This window comes from Diadema setosum, chromosome 7 (assembly GCF_964275005.1).
Source record: "Diadema setosum chromosome 7, eeDiaSeto1, whole genome shotgun sequence".
Taxonomy (NCBI): domain Eukaryota; kingdom Metazoa; phylum Echinodermata; class Echinoidea; order Diadematoida; family Diadematidae; genus Diadema; species Diadema setosum.
This window is the reverse complement of record NC_092691.1, coordinates 4,027,326-4,044,537: the sequence shown is the minus strand read 5'-3', so window position 1 is coordinate 4,044,537 and position 17,212 is coordinate 4,027,326. Positions and strand designations below refer to the sequence as shown.

At 37.3% G+C, this 17,212-nt stretch overlaps 1 protein-coding gene across 1 annotated transcript in view; it reads right to left on the bottom strand.

The window, feature by feature from the left end:
- Positions 1–4,890: 4,890 nt before the first annotated feature.
- LOC140230470 (uncharacterized) overlaps positions 4,891–17,212 on the bottom strand; it is a 70,751-nt gene continuing 58,429 nt past the window's right edge. Inside the window, exons 3-4 of the mRNA XM_072310625.1 lie at positions 5,967–6,165; positions 4,891–5,025 (exon numbers count right to left, since the gene is read on the bottom strand). Of these exons, the coding sequence (XP_072166726.1) occupies positions 4,972–5,025; positions 5,967–6,165 (253 nt within the window). The 3' untranslated portion in view covers positions 4,891–4,971. The remainder of the gene's footprint in view (positions 5,026–5,966; positions 6,166–17,212) is intronic.

Sequence of the window (17,212 nt, the reverse complement as noted above, 5' to 3'; positions counted from 1 at the left end):
AAAAACAACCAAGAGCATTATTGCCTGGTAGGAACTGACATATTGTTTGGCTTGTCACGAGTAATAGTTTGTTTGTGATGTTCCCAAGTCTGAAATTTAGAAAAGCCTTTAATTCTTGCTAGTTCTCACAACTACTTGTTGGCTGTGAAAGTAATAAAGACACAAAGTCATAGAATAATGCCATTAAAGTGAATGTCAAGTTACCCTTTTATTTTGCAAATAAATAACCATATTTACAAAAGTAACAAATAATCACACTGAAACAGCAAACATTCAACTGGAAATAATTCTGCCTATTTCCTAGAGGTAGCAGTCCTCTTTTGCAAAGATTTGAAGTCAAAGATCCTCAAAGGAGTTGCTGCAATAGGGAGTAAAGATTAATCATACAAAATTACATACATCAGTTGTACTTGCAAGAAACTTTACAAATTCACAACTTTTGAACAGATTGTCCAATTTTCCGCAAACTTCACTGGTGTGTTCTGATAATATTGCTGGATTCACTCAATCCACATGTTTTGGGGATTTCATTCCCCTTTGACTTCACACATCGATGTTAGTGTAAATAATGATCATTGCATTGTTAGGTGCTGTTCTTGAAGAATCTTGCATGTCTAATGAAAGAGATATGTTGTATCACTCTGGGACAAGCCTGGCTTGTTGCAGAGTAGGATTTGACATAAATAAATGTTTTTGCCCCTTCAGTTTTATGCTACACGCATGCTTGCCAGTGATGTGATGAGGCTGCTACACATGATTGATAGTCTTTACTTTTGTGTGTTATCAAAAGTTGGTCCAGCTACAGGCTTCAAAGTGGATACTACAGCATAATTCACTTTCACACAAATGATTACATCATTGGAATTTTGCGTATTCATTTTTTAAGGTAACAAAGTTCACTCGTGTGTGTAACAGTAAATATTATCTCAAAGTACAATACTCCCAAAAGAGCAGACTGTGTAAGTGCTGTTGAGCTGTTTTACCTCAACTGTGGATGGTAGAAAAGATACATTACATAACATGTCACAAAGAATAACAACAACACAGAGATATGAATGTACAGGGAATAATTTTCCTGGTATTGCATAGCAATTTGCTATGCATTTTGGCATGTTTTGACTGCTATACAAAATGTAATTTGCATAGCAGTTTCATTACATAGACTCGTATACCAATTTGAAAATGTATGTCCATCGACAAAAATTGCTATTCAATTTTGAGAAGGAAAATTATTCCCTGATGTATGTTCTACATAACTTTTATACACCACCGACATTGCAGCTCTAAGTCACATGTCACTTGTAAAATTGCTATCAACCTGCGACACAATGTACACAATGTACACAATGTTGATGGTATGTATAGCTCCAAGCCTCATTCTTCTTGCCATGAGGGTTTCTCATGATATCAAAGGGGCATTCCAAATGATTTTCATAATTTCACATCATGTAGTACATAAATCGACAGCTCCATGTATAGATTCGTGGAATTTATTGTGGTCCTTGAGCAGAGAAACCAATAAACTGAAAATCTTAAACAAATTACACTTAACAGTGTTGATGACATAGGAGCCTCACATATTTCAGAAATGTAGCAGTGTAATTCTTTCACAATACTGCTTCCTCAACAAGTTTACCTGTGATGAATCTATGCATGCCTTCTTCTTTTGTTAGAACTGCTTCCTTGAACCCCAACTCATGCATGCATATGGTGAGGCTGCCATGTCATCATCCTTGTTCATTGCAATTTGTTATAAATTTTGAACACATTCTTATTCCTCATTCCAATCACTAAAAATTCCGAAACTCTGTACTCAGTATAATTAATTTACTGCTGTTCAAATGTAAAAGTCTGAAAATCATCTGGAGGTCCCCTTTAACTGTTGTAGATTCTTATGAGTGGTTGATTACTTAAGTTAAATCGCAAGGAACCATGCAATCAATGTTTGCAAATTGGACTATTATGATAGATGGCTTGCAACGAAAAATGGTGAACAATCATATTATACTTTCATGATCGAGTAAATCATTAATCATTATGAGTACACTGGTATATTAATGTGAACTGACCAACCTGGTAAATATTTTGTGAAATTTGCTTTTTGAATACTTCAGCAATTGTTATGGTTAGTAATTCAGTCTTCTTTGCATTGAATAGCTGTTATAAGTTGAAAAAATAGCCATGATTACTGAAGTTGGTAGAGTAACAAGTCAAAATATAGAATATTTGGAAATATGTGACAGATATTCTAGTCTACATTTGAAAAAAAGAGCAATTTCACAAAAAAAAAAGGTACTGTGCACAGTAAATCTTGGAGTGAGAGTCTGCAATCTTAGTATTTCCAACTGCATACATCATAAAATAGGTTAATAAATTAGGCCTACATGTTTATGTACAATTGAAATAGACAATTCAGCCTATTTAGATATGTACAGTACATTGAATACAAACATCTTTATTCAGTCATTGAAAATTGCAAAATCATTGTCTTAATGTCATAAATTACATGTACATACATTACTGTATACATGTAGTATATGGAAGTCACCCAGGTAATGGATGATGACCATTTGCATTTACAAGTGAAAAGGGAAAGTTAAAATACACATGATATTTGAAATGATTAAACCAGAATGTAATTTATACATATCTAGATAAACATGCAGAAACACACATATATACCATTTGTGATTGTTGTATGAGTTTAACAGCTGCAGCAATTTACAATTTATTAGGGATTAGTCGTGTAAAGACTGAGTAGTAAAAAATAACTGAGAGAAATGGTCACCACATTTGCCTTTTAACTGGGGTGAGATACTATGTCCATGACACAGCATCAGCAAACCAGAAAGTTATTGTTGAATAACTACAGTTGTATAAGTAGTAAATTTCTTGAGAAATCATGTGTCTTTTGTTTTTTCATTCTGGAAAGTCATGATTTTGTTTCCATTTCTTATTTTAAATAGATATTTACTTTCTCTTTATCACAGCTTTCTTTAGGTTCTTTTTTTTTTTCACTTTCTCTCTTCTGCTTCTCATCTCTTGGTACAGTGCAACCCTGTTAATGAACATGGTTGTAACAGAACTCTTGTTACAGTGAAGTGAAAATCCAGGTCCCGAAATTATTCTCTATAAAAAGGTACTTTATAAATTGCTTGGCTATTAAAAAAAACCAGGTATTTACTTTTTGTCGCTTTCAAACTTGGGAAGGTAAAACTTATCCAATATCATCCCAGTCTTATGCATGATTTTTTTTTAACCTTTATAATTGTCATCGTATGAAGCCAATGCTGCACTGCTGTTACTGTTTCACATCTAGATTTTTGTGCTGCTTTTTATGACAATGACATGCACTGATGGCATGTTCCTATTTTTAGCACTTTGTGCTTGGATTTCAGGTCGATGATGATGTTGCCATGACAGTCATTGCCATGACGATTGATGACCACCATTCCTTTTTATCTTCTACTCTGCCATCATCTTAACGTAGCATTTAACGGCAACTGGAAATTTTTATCATCTAATAACTAGATAGCACTGTGTCAAAGCAGATCAGTTCATGACAAGATGAGTTATTGATTCGTCTTTAAATATACTTTTGTTTATACAAGCATGTCTATCATGATATGTAAAGTCTTGTTTTGTGCATACAGACTCACACTTTGATGTGTGATATGCCAAAAAAAAAAAAAGAAATGAATGCAATAGATTGTCTGACAGTAATTCTAGAATCATATGACATGGTATTGCATTCAATATTAGTTTTAATTCTAAGAATGAAATTTCATTTCATTAACAGAAGACCAAATGGCTATACAAGGTTCATAGACATTTTCATCACATTGACGTCACAGTACAAAGGGTTTAAATCATATTTCATACATTTCTTTTACAGTCAATTTTACAGAACTCAAACCATGCTTTACCCTTAAAAAAAAAAAAAAAAAAAAAAAAGATGGCAATCCATTAGAAAGCTGTGCTTGTAAAAATGTGGACCTTACAAGAATGTGTTAGAAATCTAACACACCCAGCAGAGAAAAAGGAAGAAAATCCTGTTGCTGGAAGATGTATAAAACATTGTATGTGTGTATGCATTTGTATGTATGTGTATGTGTGTGTGCATTTGTATGTGTGTGTGAGCATGCTGGATTCCTAACACATTCTCAACTAGAGAAGCACTCCGAGAGCGCAGACCTCCGCCAAGCATGCAGCTCATTTCCACCCCTGATCTTGTTCTTCCATAGAGATATCAGTGATTTCCACCCATACGTACTTATATACAGCATTGTGTGCTGAAAGCCGCCCGATTTCCCAATATAGAAGCCTTTGTTACATCATAAAACCTCAGCTACACAGCACGCCTCGTCCTAGCAGAAACTAGAGCACACACTCTAGTGCGCGCATGCAAACCTCAAATACGCGCAGCCTGAACTCCCAAGTTCATTGACCCTACCTGCCAAAATATCAAAAATCCTTCATAAATTCCGCAAAAATTCTCGGATCATCATTAATTAAAAGTTAATCGTTTGTTACTTGTGTCATTCTCAACCTTTCCTGCAAGTTTCATCCCAATCCGTTAACTACTTTTTGAGTTATTTTGCACACGGACAAACGAACACACAAACCAACTGTAACGAAAACATAACCTCCTCCCTTGGCGGAGGTAATTAAGAAACCAATGTGTTAGAAATCTACAAATCTAACACACCAAATTTTCAAAGAGGAAGAGGAGTAATGATATAGGGAGATGTGTGTGTGTGTTTTGTGAGTGAGTGTGTTTAACACTGTTGTATTTCTGTTTGTACAACGACATCAGCTGATATTGTATTTGTATTGATTTGAATGTCAATAAATAAAGATTATTTTATAAAAAGTGTGTGTGTGTGTGTGTGTGTTTGTTGGGGAGTGGGTAGTCATTGTGTTATTCCACAGAGGAGCCCAGAGAATCCGTGGGAATATATCTCGTAGTTCCTATAGACCTGTACTGCACTGTGGTACTCTGCATTGGAACTTTCCCGTGGATTCCTGTATTTAGGCATAGAGAGAGAAAAATAGAGAAAGAGATTTTACTACATTCCTTTAAGTTTAATTAGTTTGTTTTTTATCATAGAAAATAATACACAACAGAATGCAGCTACAGATATGATAAACATTTTAGTTTGTAAGTGCAAACAACATGATGTTGAAGTCACATATCAGCATTAATGTTGAGTGAGGATCAGGTAATGATAACGGGTCTCATGCACACTTATATTTTCTATTGCAGGGTGCTGAAGAGAAAGGAAGAGGAGGATAGAGATAGAGAAATGAACGACAGAAGAAACTGTGAAGGAGAAAAGAGAAGAATAGAGAGAGGGGGAGGAATTGAGAGGAAATTTTGAGGAGGAACAAAAAATGAAATGCAGAGGACAAAGATGATTTGAGGAATGAAAGGAATAGGTGATGCAATTGAACATGAAAAATGTACAGAAATTGAAGGGAGAGAGAGGTAAATCCAACAACTTTTTTTAGAAGTAATGAAATTAGCAACGAAATGAGCATGGGCAATTGTAAGTAAAAAGCAGAAGATATGTTTAATGTAAGGAGTCATGATGATACAAAGACAGGAGTCACTCCACAGACTGGAACTTCTACCACACCGCAACTTGCATTTTTCAAAATCTACTTTTAATTCTCTTTTCTCTCCATATTATATGGTATTTAGTAGGTATATCTTGGTATCAATTCATTTATCAACGTGTATATAGGAAAACCCCATTTTTACAAGGTCACCAGAAACACCAGGACAACCAATTTTTACTCTTTTTTTTTTGAAATATACATGAGAAAGAGACCAGCTAGATACAGTAACAGAAAATTTTAAAAATTGGTACCTTGTTACAAGGAAGCTTGAAATGATGGTACAGTTTTGTATTTGCCTGTATCTAGATGGTTGTGTAAAAATTCTAAGAAGACTATTTTCTCACCTGTGTGTCTTTCAGGTAGCAGGGGAACTGCTGTTTGGAGCATTTGCTTCTCCGCAGACACTTGGCATAGCGTCGGATGCAGCGGAAGTCATCCCGTGAGCACCGGCCGCAGTCCGGCTCGTCGGCGACAAACTGACACGCCAAGCAAGACGTGTGCTGACACTGTCCCTGGCAGTGCTGGAGGACATCCGCATTGTCACTGTAGTGGGTCAGGTTTGGAGGGAAACCAAAGCAAGAAAACATGTAAATGTCTGTCTTTTTGTTGCTTTTGTTTTAGTTTATCTCTTCCATGCAAAAAGTGCAATAGATATTGGTCATGTGATAGTACAGTCAATAGGTGCATTGACATTTGTATAAATGAGGCATTAAGTTCCACAGTAATTTGTTGGCACCTTTATCATTGGTGAAATACAACAGTAACAGAATGATACTGCAGTAGTTCACTGGGCACTGTTCCCAGTTCATGAAATGCCATGATATTTCTGGCCCAACTGTGCAACGTAAGATAGGTACCACTGTATGATTGGTGGTACTTCTTGACACGATTGACACTTAAATCTTACATGCCTATTTTGTGCAACCACCAACCTTAATTCCATGGTACTTGCAATGCACTCCTGAGTGTGTTTTATGGAGTATGTACTTGCATTGACATTATGCATTACTACGCGAAGTGCTGTGGTATTTTGGCATAAATGTGACTGCATCTTTTGGCTGGGTAGAATCAAAGGAAGGGAATGTAGTGGAAAGGAAAAAAAAAAAGAATAATTATTATGTCTTGTATGTGCTAATCCAGCCAAATATCTGATGTTGCCCCCCCCCCCCCTCAATGGATGGAATACGACGTCAGCTGTGACCCAAGCAGAGGTCTACCAGTAGCTGCATGTCACTGTACTGCCAATTGAAAGTTTTTTGCTACTTTTATTTCAGAGTTGAAGTCAATGTGTTGGAAAAAAAAGAAGATATTGATTAGTTGTAATGGAATTGATCTTATAGCACTCTTTTTTGTATGTAAGATATATGTTCAAGTTAAGAATGGATATTCAATCGATTAAATCTCATGCTGTTTGCCAAAGACTTGTGCAACTAAGATGCCATAAAAATGATGGCAGTATATACTGCATATTATTTTGATGACAATCTTAGAAGTTGCACAGAAAGAAGGGATAGGCTAGCTTAATCTATTTTTCCATTCAGTCGAGACTTTTCTGTTTTTGGTTTTGTTATTTTAGTTTGCAAATTCAGGGCCACAAGTATCAATGTTTGTGTATGGCAGACACCTAAAACATCCAGATGGAATAAAGCTTCAACTCTTCTTTGTTGTTGTTGTTGTTGTTGATGATGAATGCACATGGTCAGAGCATTTTGTTTTGTGATACTTTATGAGTCCATGGTGCAAGTTCCCAGGCTTTGTGGTACACTCATATCTGTAGCTGTTGTTCAGCAGCAGTACATTTGTAGATTGAATGTAACTTTGCAGATATCATGGAGTTTCTCCACCTTGGAAAGGATCAGTTTGACTGTTGGGAGACAACATAATTAATTCACATGGGGGTCTTTGATTGGAATCATAAAAGACAAATGGTAAGAAAGATGGAATCTATTCAATTTCAGTCTTCTGTTTGATAAGGTATCCTTTTAGGGGCATTCAAACTAGCTGCCTTGGCCGTAAACTATGACTATGTATTTCCCTTGTACTCTTTATTGTATTCCATGTTAGCTGTAAGATACAAGTTTTGGAAGAGGTACTTATAAGCTGTCAAGTTCCTCTATATCAGAAGAGATGAAAAAAAAAAATTCTGAGTACTTAGTGGGCGTATTTACAGGGTTACAGCTGTACATACATTTAGTGTTTGTTTGTTTGTTTGTTTTTACTGATGAAAGAGGTGAAATCAGTTCTATTTTATGCACAAAGTGCTCATAATATGATTATGTCTTAATCATGAATGACAAATCATGTTCCTCTATATTGCATGATTTACCATGTACATGAGAATGATAGTCTTGATCAGAGTACAGTGAAACCCCGTTATAACGAGTTCGGTTATAACGAGGAACCGCTTATAACGAGGTGATCGCGTCGGTCCCGTTTTCCTTTGCGTGTAAACCTATGGCAAAACGAATCGGTTATAACGAGTTCGGCTATAACGAGATTCCGGTTATAACGAGGACATTTTTGGCGCATCATGATAAAGAAAAACATAAGAAATTTGATCGGATATAACGAGGTACCATTTCTTGACTTGCCGCTTTTCAAACACGAGACAAATGAAACATTGAAAATCGAATTCACGCTATCCATGCCTTTTTCCCGTTTTGCAGAGAACGGTTCCTTCCATGTTTTCTTTTAAACCACGCAAAAAAAAACAAAAAAAAAAACACCACATTAATACCATTCGATGTTCCTCTAAATTATTAAACATAATCACTCGATTTTCTTTTTCGCGAGATCACAAGCGCGCGTTATGTTATAGGTCAGACCACAGCGCAACAAGGGAAAAATATAACGCACTCAAAAACATTTCATGTAGCGACACTCGTGGCAAATATGGAAATTGGAATGCGTGTGCAACTCAACATTATATCCTTTCCATTTGTAGTCCCGACTTCCAGTTCTTGTGCTGATCAGCAAATACGAGTGTATGATTATAGCCGAAATAATCAATGAAATCGCGATCTCGCCTGGTGACAGTAGCGTAAAAATAGTTGAATAATGCAATCCTGTCGCAATTTTTTTAAGAACGGATGTATACAATGCGAAGGGATTTTCGGCAGATGATAAAGAATGCATCTTTAATCCTTTCGGGCGCAACGATAATACATTGTATGAGATTACAGCCGAAATGATTCATGAAATCATCGCATTCCCGCTGGGCACCAACAGCGTAAAATAACCTCGCAAGTTACGGTAAACGACGCACGAATGTTATTCTGAAATCATCGCGATCTCGCCGGATGACAGTAGCGTAAAAATAGTTGAATAACGCATGTTTAGCTACTTAATCGGTGTTCAGAAGAAACAAACGTATTTAACAATTTGAATAGATCTGGGTTTGTTCATTATCACAATTTTAACAACGCATTTCACAATGAAGATTTTTCTTTCTTTCAAAATGGTCTACGAGTAACAGATTTGCGTAAAAAGGATCACAACCTTCTAAACTCAATCCTGTCGCTTATCTTTCAAGCACGGATGTACAAAACGCGAAGAGATTTTCGGAAGAAAATGAACAACGCATCTTTAATCCCTTCGGGTGCAACGAACATACATTGTATAAGATTACAGCCGAAATGATTCATGAAATCATCGCATTCCCGCTGGGCACCAACAGCGTAAAAATACCCCGCAAGTTACGCCAAACGACGCACAAATGTTACTCTGAAATCATCGCGATCTCGACGGTTGACAGTAGCGTAAAAATAGTTGAATAACGCATGTTAAGCTACTTAGTCGGTGTTCAGAAAAAGAAACAAACGCATTTAACAATTTGAATAGATCTGGGTTTGTTCATTATCACAATCTTAACAACGCATTTCACAGTGAAGATTTTCTTTCCTTCAGAATGGTCTATGAGGAACAAATCTGCGTAAAAAGGATCACAACCTTCTAAATTCAATCCTGTCGCTTATTTTTCAAGAACGGATGTACAAAACGCGAAGAGATTTTCGGAAGAAAATAAACAACGCATTTTAACCCTTTCGGGCGCAACGATCATACATTGTATAAGAATACAGCCGAAATGATTCATGAAATTATCGCATTCCCGCTTGACACCAACAGCGTAAAATACCTCGCAAGTTACGGTAAATAACGCATTTTATACAATGTGATTTTAATATAATATAGGCCTATACTTCTCAAGAACATAACGTGCACTATTATGCGAAGAGATTTTCGGAAGAAAAATAAAGAATTAACCTATTTCAACCCCGGCTTTTTCGCCTATAAATATAATTCACAAATAATTTCCCTTTATTCTATCGATAATAATGATCCATAATTGTGTAATAACAGCGCAAAGGGTGTTCTTAACTTTCATTGTTGGGTATAATAGCATTATGACGTCGTGCTTATGTTTTTCTTTGTTTTTGATGCGTACGGTTATAACGAGGTACCGGTTATAACGAGGTAATATTGCCGGTCCGACGGACCTCGTTATAACGGGGTTTCACTGTATCAGTACATGTGAAGTCAAAGGCTGATTTTGTTGCTGATTTTGCTGTTGTTGTTGTCATTGTTTGCATATAAATGGTGAAACTATTGGTTGATATGTACAAATCATGAAAAGAGTACCATGGGATAACATTTTTTCCATGGGCTGTGTTTTGTATCTGAGTTTGCTTTTAAACTGTATCCTCTACTAATGTTACTTAATTCAGGGAATGCATTTAAGATGGAGTATACAATGCCATTCTATCTATCTCTGTTCAACATTAGTGTTTTCATGTCTATTAATATCATGTCCAGTAACTATCCCTGATGTGCATTCCGTGTTTACTTGCACACCCACAGAGAGAGAAATTTTCCATTGAAGTTGCAACAATAAACAAATTACATAACAGTATTCTGTTCTTTTTCTTTATGTCTTTGTGATTAATTTGAATCCTTTGTCTCAAGTCAACTGGGATATGCTTAGAGAATTCTTTAAAAAGAAGTTTTTGAAATCAGTTTGTGTTTCTTTCTTCTGTACCGTTAGTTGAATCTGAAATTGTGTTTGATTGCAGAGCATTGTGTAGAGTATTAAGGGTGTGATAATGAAGTGCTGATTTTTTTTTTTCAAATTCAGTGGTGTGTGTGTTTTATTGGATGTGTTGTTTGTGTTGTGTGTATGTTGTGAGAATGTTATGTGTGAGTGTTGTGTATCTGTATTGTGTGTGTGTTATATGTGTGTGGTGTGTGTGTATCAGTTCATATGCAGGCCACTATGTGTGAACCATAATATTGTTGCTACTCATAGCTTGTACCACCTGTTAATGTGAAATGCACCGGTCCATGAATAGATTTGCTCCAAGTATTTAAAAAAAGAATAAAAGAATAAAAAGAAAGCTGGCAAGTTATAGAAGATTCCATACAGTTTACATCTGGGGGGCGTTTCATCAACGAGTTCGTCGGAGGTTTTCACCGACGAATTTGCTATCAGCCAATCAGACGCAAGGATTTACACTGACAACTGTTAAAAGCTAATGAAATCCTTGGTCTGATTGGCTGATAGCAAATTTGTCGGTGAAATCTCCGACGAACTCGTTGATGAAACGCCCCCCAGTTCTCAAAATAACCGTTTAGTCACAATCACTCATACAAAATTAGATGAGATGTTGATGCCACTGGCTCATGAAGTTTCCGACTGGCTTATATGACACACAATATTCCCTAAAACTTATTTTTATTTACACTTTGATCTATGCTCCTTATGAAATGAAGACATAAGCCAGTTTACGACTAGTGCAGTTAAACTTGAGACATTTTAGATTAAGTGCCATGAGCGCCCTTTAAAGGCAAGTTATCGGCACTGTATACAAGATGAGCCATCATCATCATTACCATGTTTCAAATGACCTCTGCACCACATACTTCCAAGTAACCATGATAACATGGACAGGTCTTTTGATGAAGTACACTATTCATATGCCATCTTTGTGATCACTGTAAAATGAGACGCATGGAAAGAATTTACCTGTACATTCCAACAAGTGTGAAACGCACAACGTTACATTCTAGATAGAGTTTGCCAGGGAATTCTTTTCGTTTTGAAGTCATTGGCACGTTCACAAACATTCTAAAATGGCCTTTGGCCTTTTCGCATCTGTGAAGTGGCATGGCTTCATAATGTTTGATTGTACAAGTTGGGGGGAAAAAAAATCAACCGGTCGTATTTGCAGTTAAATCATCAGAATCACTGACAATGCAGGAATATCAACAACACACAAAAGAAGGAATTTATATGCACTTGTTTCTTGGTTAGAGGATTGTATAGTTTTGGTCGAGACCTATCGTCAGGTTTATAACTTTCTTCTTTTTTTGTGAGATAATGAAAAACCTCTTATGAAAGAGAACATAATTTCAAGAAGGATTCAACGTTTGTTTGTTTGTTTGATTGTTTGTTTTTATGAAAATTGGTCTTGAAATGGCTGAGATATCTAAAAAAGCAATCCTAATAAATTTGACAGGCCACGACTTTTATTAGGATCTCTTTGTTTTCCCTTTATTTTTAGATATCTCGGTCATTTCAAAACAATTTTCATCAACTAAACTTTTGATTCCCCTTAGAATTGTATGCTCTTTAACATTTCATAGTGGTTTCTCAATATCTTTCAAAACATTACAAGCTGAATCCTCGCCTCAACCAGTACTGTACAGTCCCTTTACCCAACAATGCCAACGTCAAGTTTAGCCTTGTGGTTGTGCCACTGCCCAGCAACCATTCGGTAACGAGTTCAAGTCTCACTGGACCAATTTCTCCTCACTTGTCAAATTCGCAGATGGAACATGCGATCGTTATTGGGTAAGATGGGAGGGGGAGGGGGTGGGGAGCAGCGAAAGGCTCGTTTAATACAAAGCCACAAAGATTGCCTGCAAAGTTTGTGAGGTCACTACCCCCTAGGGTCTAATTAGTATGATCTCGTGATGTGCCAGCCAAACTATCGACTTTGACGTATGGATCTAGGGAGCGTCCTATACAGAACACCCGAAGAGGCAAAACAATGTCGTCCAGACTACTCATGCATATGGATGTGTTTGTATTGGGTCTTGGTTTCTTCGTCCTTTCTGCTTGATTTCTGTGCCTTGTTCTTTTAATTCTGTATGTTTGTGTGTTTGCTTGTCTGTCTGTCTGGCTGGCTGTCTGTCTGGCTTCATTCCTACACATTGAAGCCGCTAATAATGTCTATGCCTTAGTTAGATGTCGTCTTCTGAAGATTAATGTCTGTCTCTGATTGTAGACCTTGGGAGACAGCGTGATTGGATTCTTCGCTTTAACTACACTTCAGAAAATCGGTTGTATACATGGGATTATGAGGAAAGAAAGGTAGAGGGAGAAAAAGAAGAGAAAGAAGAACAGAAACAGAGACAAACTCAGAAGGGGAGAAAGAGAGAGAGATATGGGGGAAGTAGTCAAAGTAATAACTCATTTCTGTAAGTCCTCACAACTTTTGTCGGAAGGTGACATTTGGTATGTCAGTGTCCGGGGTCAGTGTCATATTCCGGTTCAATCTGCGTGCAGGGCGTTGTGTACACCTCTCAGCGTCAGGTGTACACCTCACTCCCGGTCTTCTCACTCCAGATTTTGTCCTCCACGAGTGTCAAAATAAGACGTCCACTTCATTAAGATGAGATGTAACTAAACGACCGTATAATTCAGATGTCAGGATATGGTAATGTGTCTCTACCACAAGATTTTAAATCTTCGGGAGTCCATTTCATTCTTGCTCCTTCAACATGTTCGAAATGTTCTCAAATGAAAAAGAAGAGGAATAAGAAGAAGAAAGGAAACATCGCTCCAAGACAAAGACAAAAAAGCCAACAACAACAACAACCCATTAGAGTTTTGAGATAAACAATTTTAACCCTTTCTGTGCAAAGGAGTGCACAAACATACCTGTGCTATAATGATAATGGACAGGAATTAATGTGGGAGGGTGCAATTATTGTTTATCCTCTACACCCATTTTAACATCGATGTGAGGTTAATAGGATCGCGATGGTTGCAGTCACGTGGAAGTTGAGTTTAGTTAGTAGGTATTTTGCACGTCTTGGATAGGGAGGCTATACTTAGCGCTGTAAAGACCAAGAGCTACTCCTTCGTAAACCCGTCCACAATTACTTACTTCAAGATACCACTGCCATTTCATGCGATAAAGTTGCCGGTGATCATGACAGACTTAAGGTGGAATAGGAGGAAGGAGTGATGCAGAGAGCAACAGTGAGTTATGATCATTGTGAAATATCATTACTGAAGTATTTTTCTCCCCTTTTCTCTCTTTCCTTTCGACTCTTAAAGGGAAATTCTCTACCAGTTAAAAGTTAGTCTAAAAGTCAAAACTAATATAGGACAGGCACAATAGTAAAAGTAACGATCAAAATCGGACTAACAGCAAGACAGTTATGGAATTTTAAGGATTCGCTATAATCTCCACAAAACAATTCTTACACAGGTGATATGAATATGTAAATGAGTGAGCTGATGATGTCATTACCTCACAATTTTCCGTAGATAGTGTGAAAAAAGGGCGAAAACTACAGTTTTCTGCTGTAAGAGTGTAAAACAATGTTATTTCTGGTTTGATTATGTCAAAATAATCAGCTTGATATATTAGGATTTGAGACTTCTTTTTGTTTTCTTTGCACAATTGCGTTAAAAAAAAGACGAATCAAAACTTTATGTACAAACTGTCGGGCAAGTTGTGAGGGGCTTACATCGTCCGTTCACTGTTTGCATTTTCATATTGACTATTCAAGGAACTGTCGCTTAAAAATCAGCGAAACTTTATAATTTTAATACTCACTTAATTTCAATGCGATTTTGATTGTTGTGCCTATAAATATTTATTCTTTCCTTTCGGTATAACTTTCCACTGGTTCGGAATTCCCCTTTGAAAACGGACTCTTTTCAGTGCAGTATCGGAGAAGATTCTCAGAAAGTGCATTGATTCCACCTCTCAACTTATGATTTAAGAAAATGCCTTCTGTAAAAGGAGGCGTATTGCGAAAAGCCATTAGCGTAAACAAAGAACGCCTTTATTCGTATCGAGATATTTTGTCCAGTGTTTAACTCTACATTCCATGTCACAGATCACGATGAACTCAATCCAACACAAGCGTCTTTGATGACATGGAATATGATTGTAAATAAATTATGCAAACACAATGCACTGTAAACAATGAGACCATTGACTCGCGTTAAGTGCGGAGTTCGATTCGCCACCAGGTTGCCACCGAAGATGACACTCGTTAATACAAATCATTCTTACGCTTGTTAAATGATTTCTGTAGATACGTCTGCTGGCTGATAAATGTATTCGCATAGCTTCCGGGTCCTCAGGGATAATATTCGAGACGTTTTGATGCCCAGAGTTCGAACGCATTGACGAATCGTTGGCTAAGGTATCGCTGGCGAGTGTAGTATTTCTCTGTGTAATTTATCGGTCGTGGGGGGACCGATGCACGCTGAATGACATGTTTTCGCTGCGTAAATCTTCAACACAGGAAAAGAAGGAATTGCAGGATGGTGTATAACAGCTCATTTCTTTCTCAACACGTGGAAAGCCAGCGACCGACCCCTGCTGCGTGAGCACAGTCTCTTTTCTGGCAAGGGAATAGTAATTAATGAACTTGTCTGTAGTTGATTTGTGACGTATCAAGTTCCCATAGAACACTATCATTGATGAGGTTATTAGCTTTTAAAGGCCTGAACTATCCACGTTTACAATCCCTATCGATCTAAAGTGATTTGATGCTATTTATTGTTGTGAAACTTATCAAACAAAAAGAAAAACAAAACAGGCCTAACTACTACTACTAGTAGCAAAAGGGAATAAATTCACATTGACGATGATATCAATGATGACAATGATAGTAGATTATGAAAAATTGGGTTTCATAATATTTGCACTCTACAAGGACCATGTTGGATAATAATATGTATCTTAAAGCAATTGAATAAATTGGTATGGTGCATAACAGATAATGAAAAAAAAGTATATATTTACAGTTTATAGAACATTACTTGAAATACTATTTCTAATAGTCTGATCACTATACTGAATGGAAAAGTATAATCTGTAATCCATAGCGAGAACATGGCTTGTAATACCTCGTCTGCGAAGAAACGAAATGAACATGGCAAGTACAATATAGGGGAAGGGCAAAGGAAGAGAGGAAAGGAGAGAAAAAGAGAGGGAGAGAGTAGCTTGAGCTTGCGAGTCAAGTTCAGGGCAAGACGAGCATGCGAACGGAAACCGTCATTAATGTATTTCCCGTCGGTTCCCGCGTTTCCCAAAAGTCCCTCTCGTATTGGCCGATCAATACTCAATCGTCTGGTCTTGCTCCCCAAGCGTCGCGGCCTGACTCCGGTCAGCGACGCGTGAAGAAGGTCCTTATCCGCCTCACGCCTTATAATTCTCGTATTACCCCCCCCCCCCCCCATCCCAATTTCTCTTCTTCTGTGTCTTTTACTTCTTTCTCTTTCATCCCCCCCCCCCCCCGGTTTGTATGCCTATCTCCTCCTCCTCCTCCTTTTCCTCCTCCTCCTCTCCCCCTGTCTATAATCTCTGATTCTACATACATCATGACGTTACTTTTTGCCAGCTTTTTCATCTATCTATAAATCTGTTCATCAATATGTACATAGTTATCTAATAATCCAGTCATCCTGTATGAAGTATCTATAGTAATCGTCTATCAAAAGATGTAAAATCATTGGTGTGATGTTTGCCGGTTATCTATCTGTTATTCATTCTTCCATTCACTTGTCTGTATATACCGTGTACATGTTTATCCATCTTGCCTCGATAAAATGTTTGTAGGTACCTCGTACTCGTCATTGTCGCAACGGAGTTGACAAAAGTCACGCAGAAGAAGAAAACAGAAAAAGACAAAAATCATAACACTTTCCGTACATGGTAATTGTGTCGGTATTTCAGTTTGCAAATTCCACGCTGAATTACGCCATACTGCGTAGTCATAGATGATGCGGACTATTATGCCACTATAGTATAGCGGGGGGAAAGTTGATCGTTACATTTTTACTGCAGAGATTTCAAAGATTAAAAAGAATTTGGAGAAGTGGCTATGGATAATAACCGTCGTACAAAGGCAGCAAAGCGATGAAAAGCTGACAAAACAATACAGATTAAAAGATATTGCAGTCTGAAGTGAAGTAATTTAGTCATCCATGCAGCATTATATCTTAATAGCTCCGAAACAACTCTTAGTCACGTGACTGAAACAGCGACGACATAATTTTCGTTTGCCTAGGAGATGACAAAATGAAGTCAATCCACAAAGCAGGTTTGAAATCTGGCGTAGCCTGCAGGTACATTGCAACCCCTGTATGAACCCCTGTCACCAGATATATGATAAGAACAGTAACAACAACAAACAACAATGTTCCCGGCACGGCTCTGGCGCGAAAAGGGGTAGGGATGGGTGGAATTCTGCATTAATATTATTGATGCTTCCAGTTTCCATTCCATCAAGCCTAAAATATACTCAAACCAATACCAGATCTTTCCTATATCTTAAGGGCTAG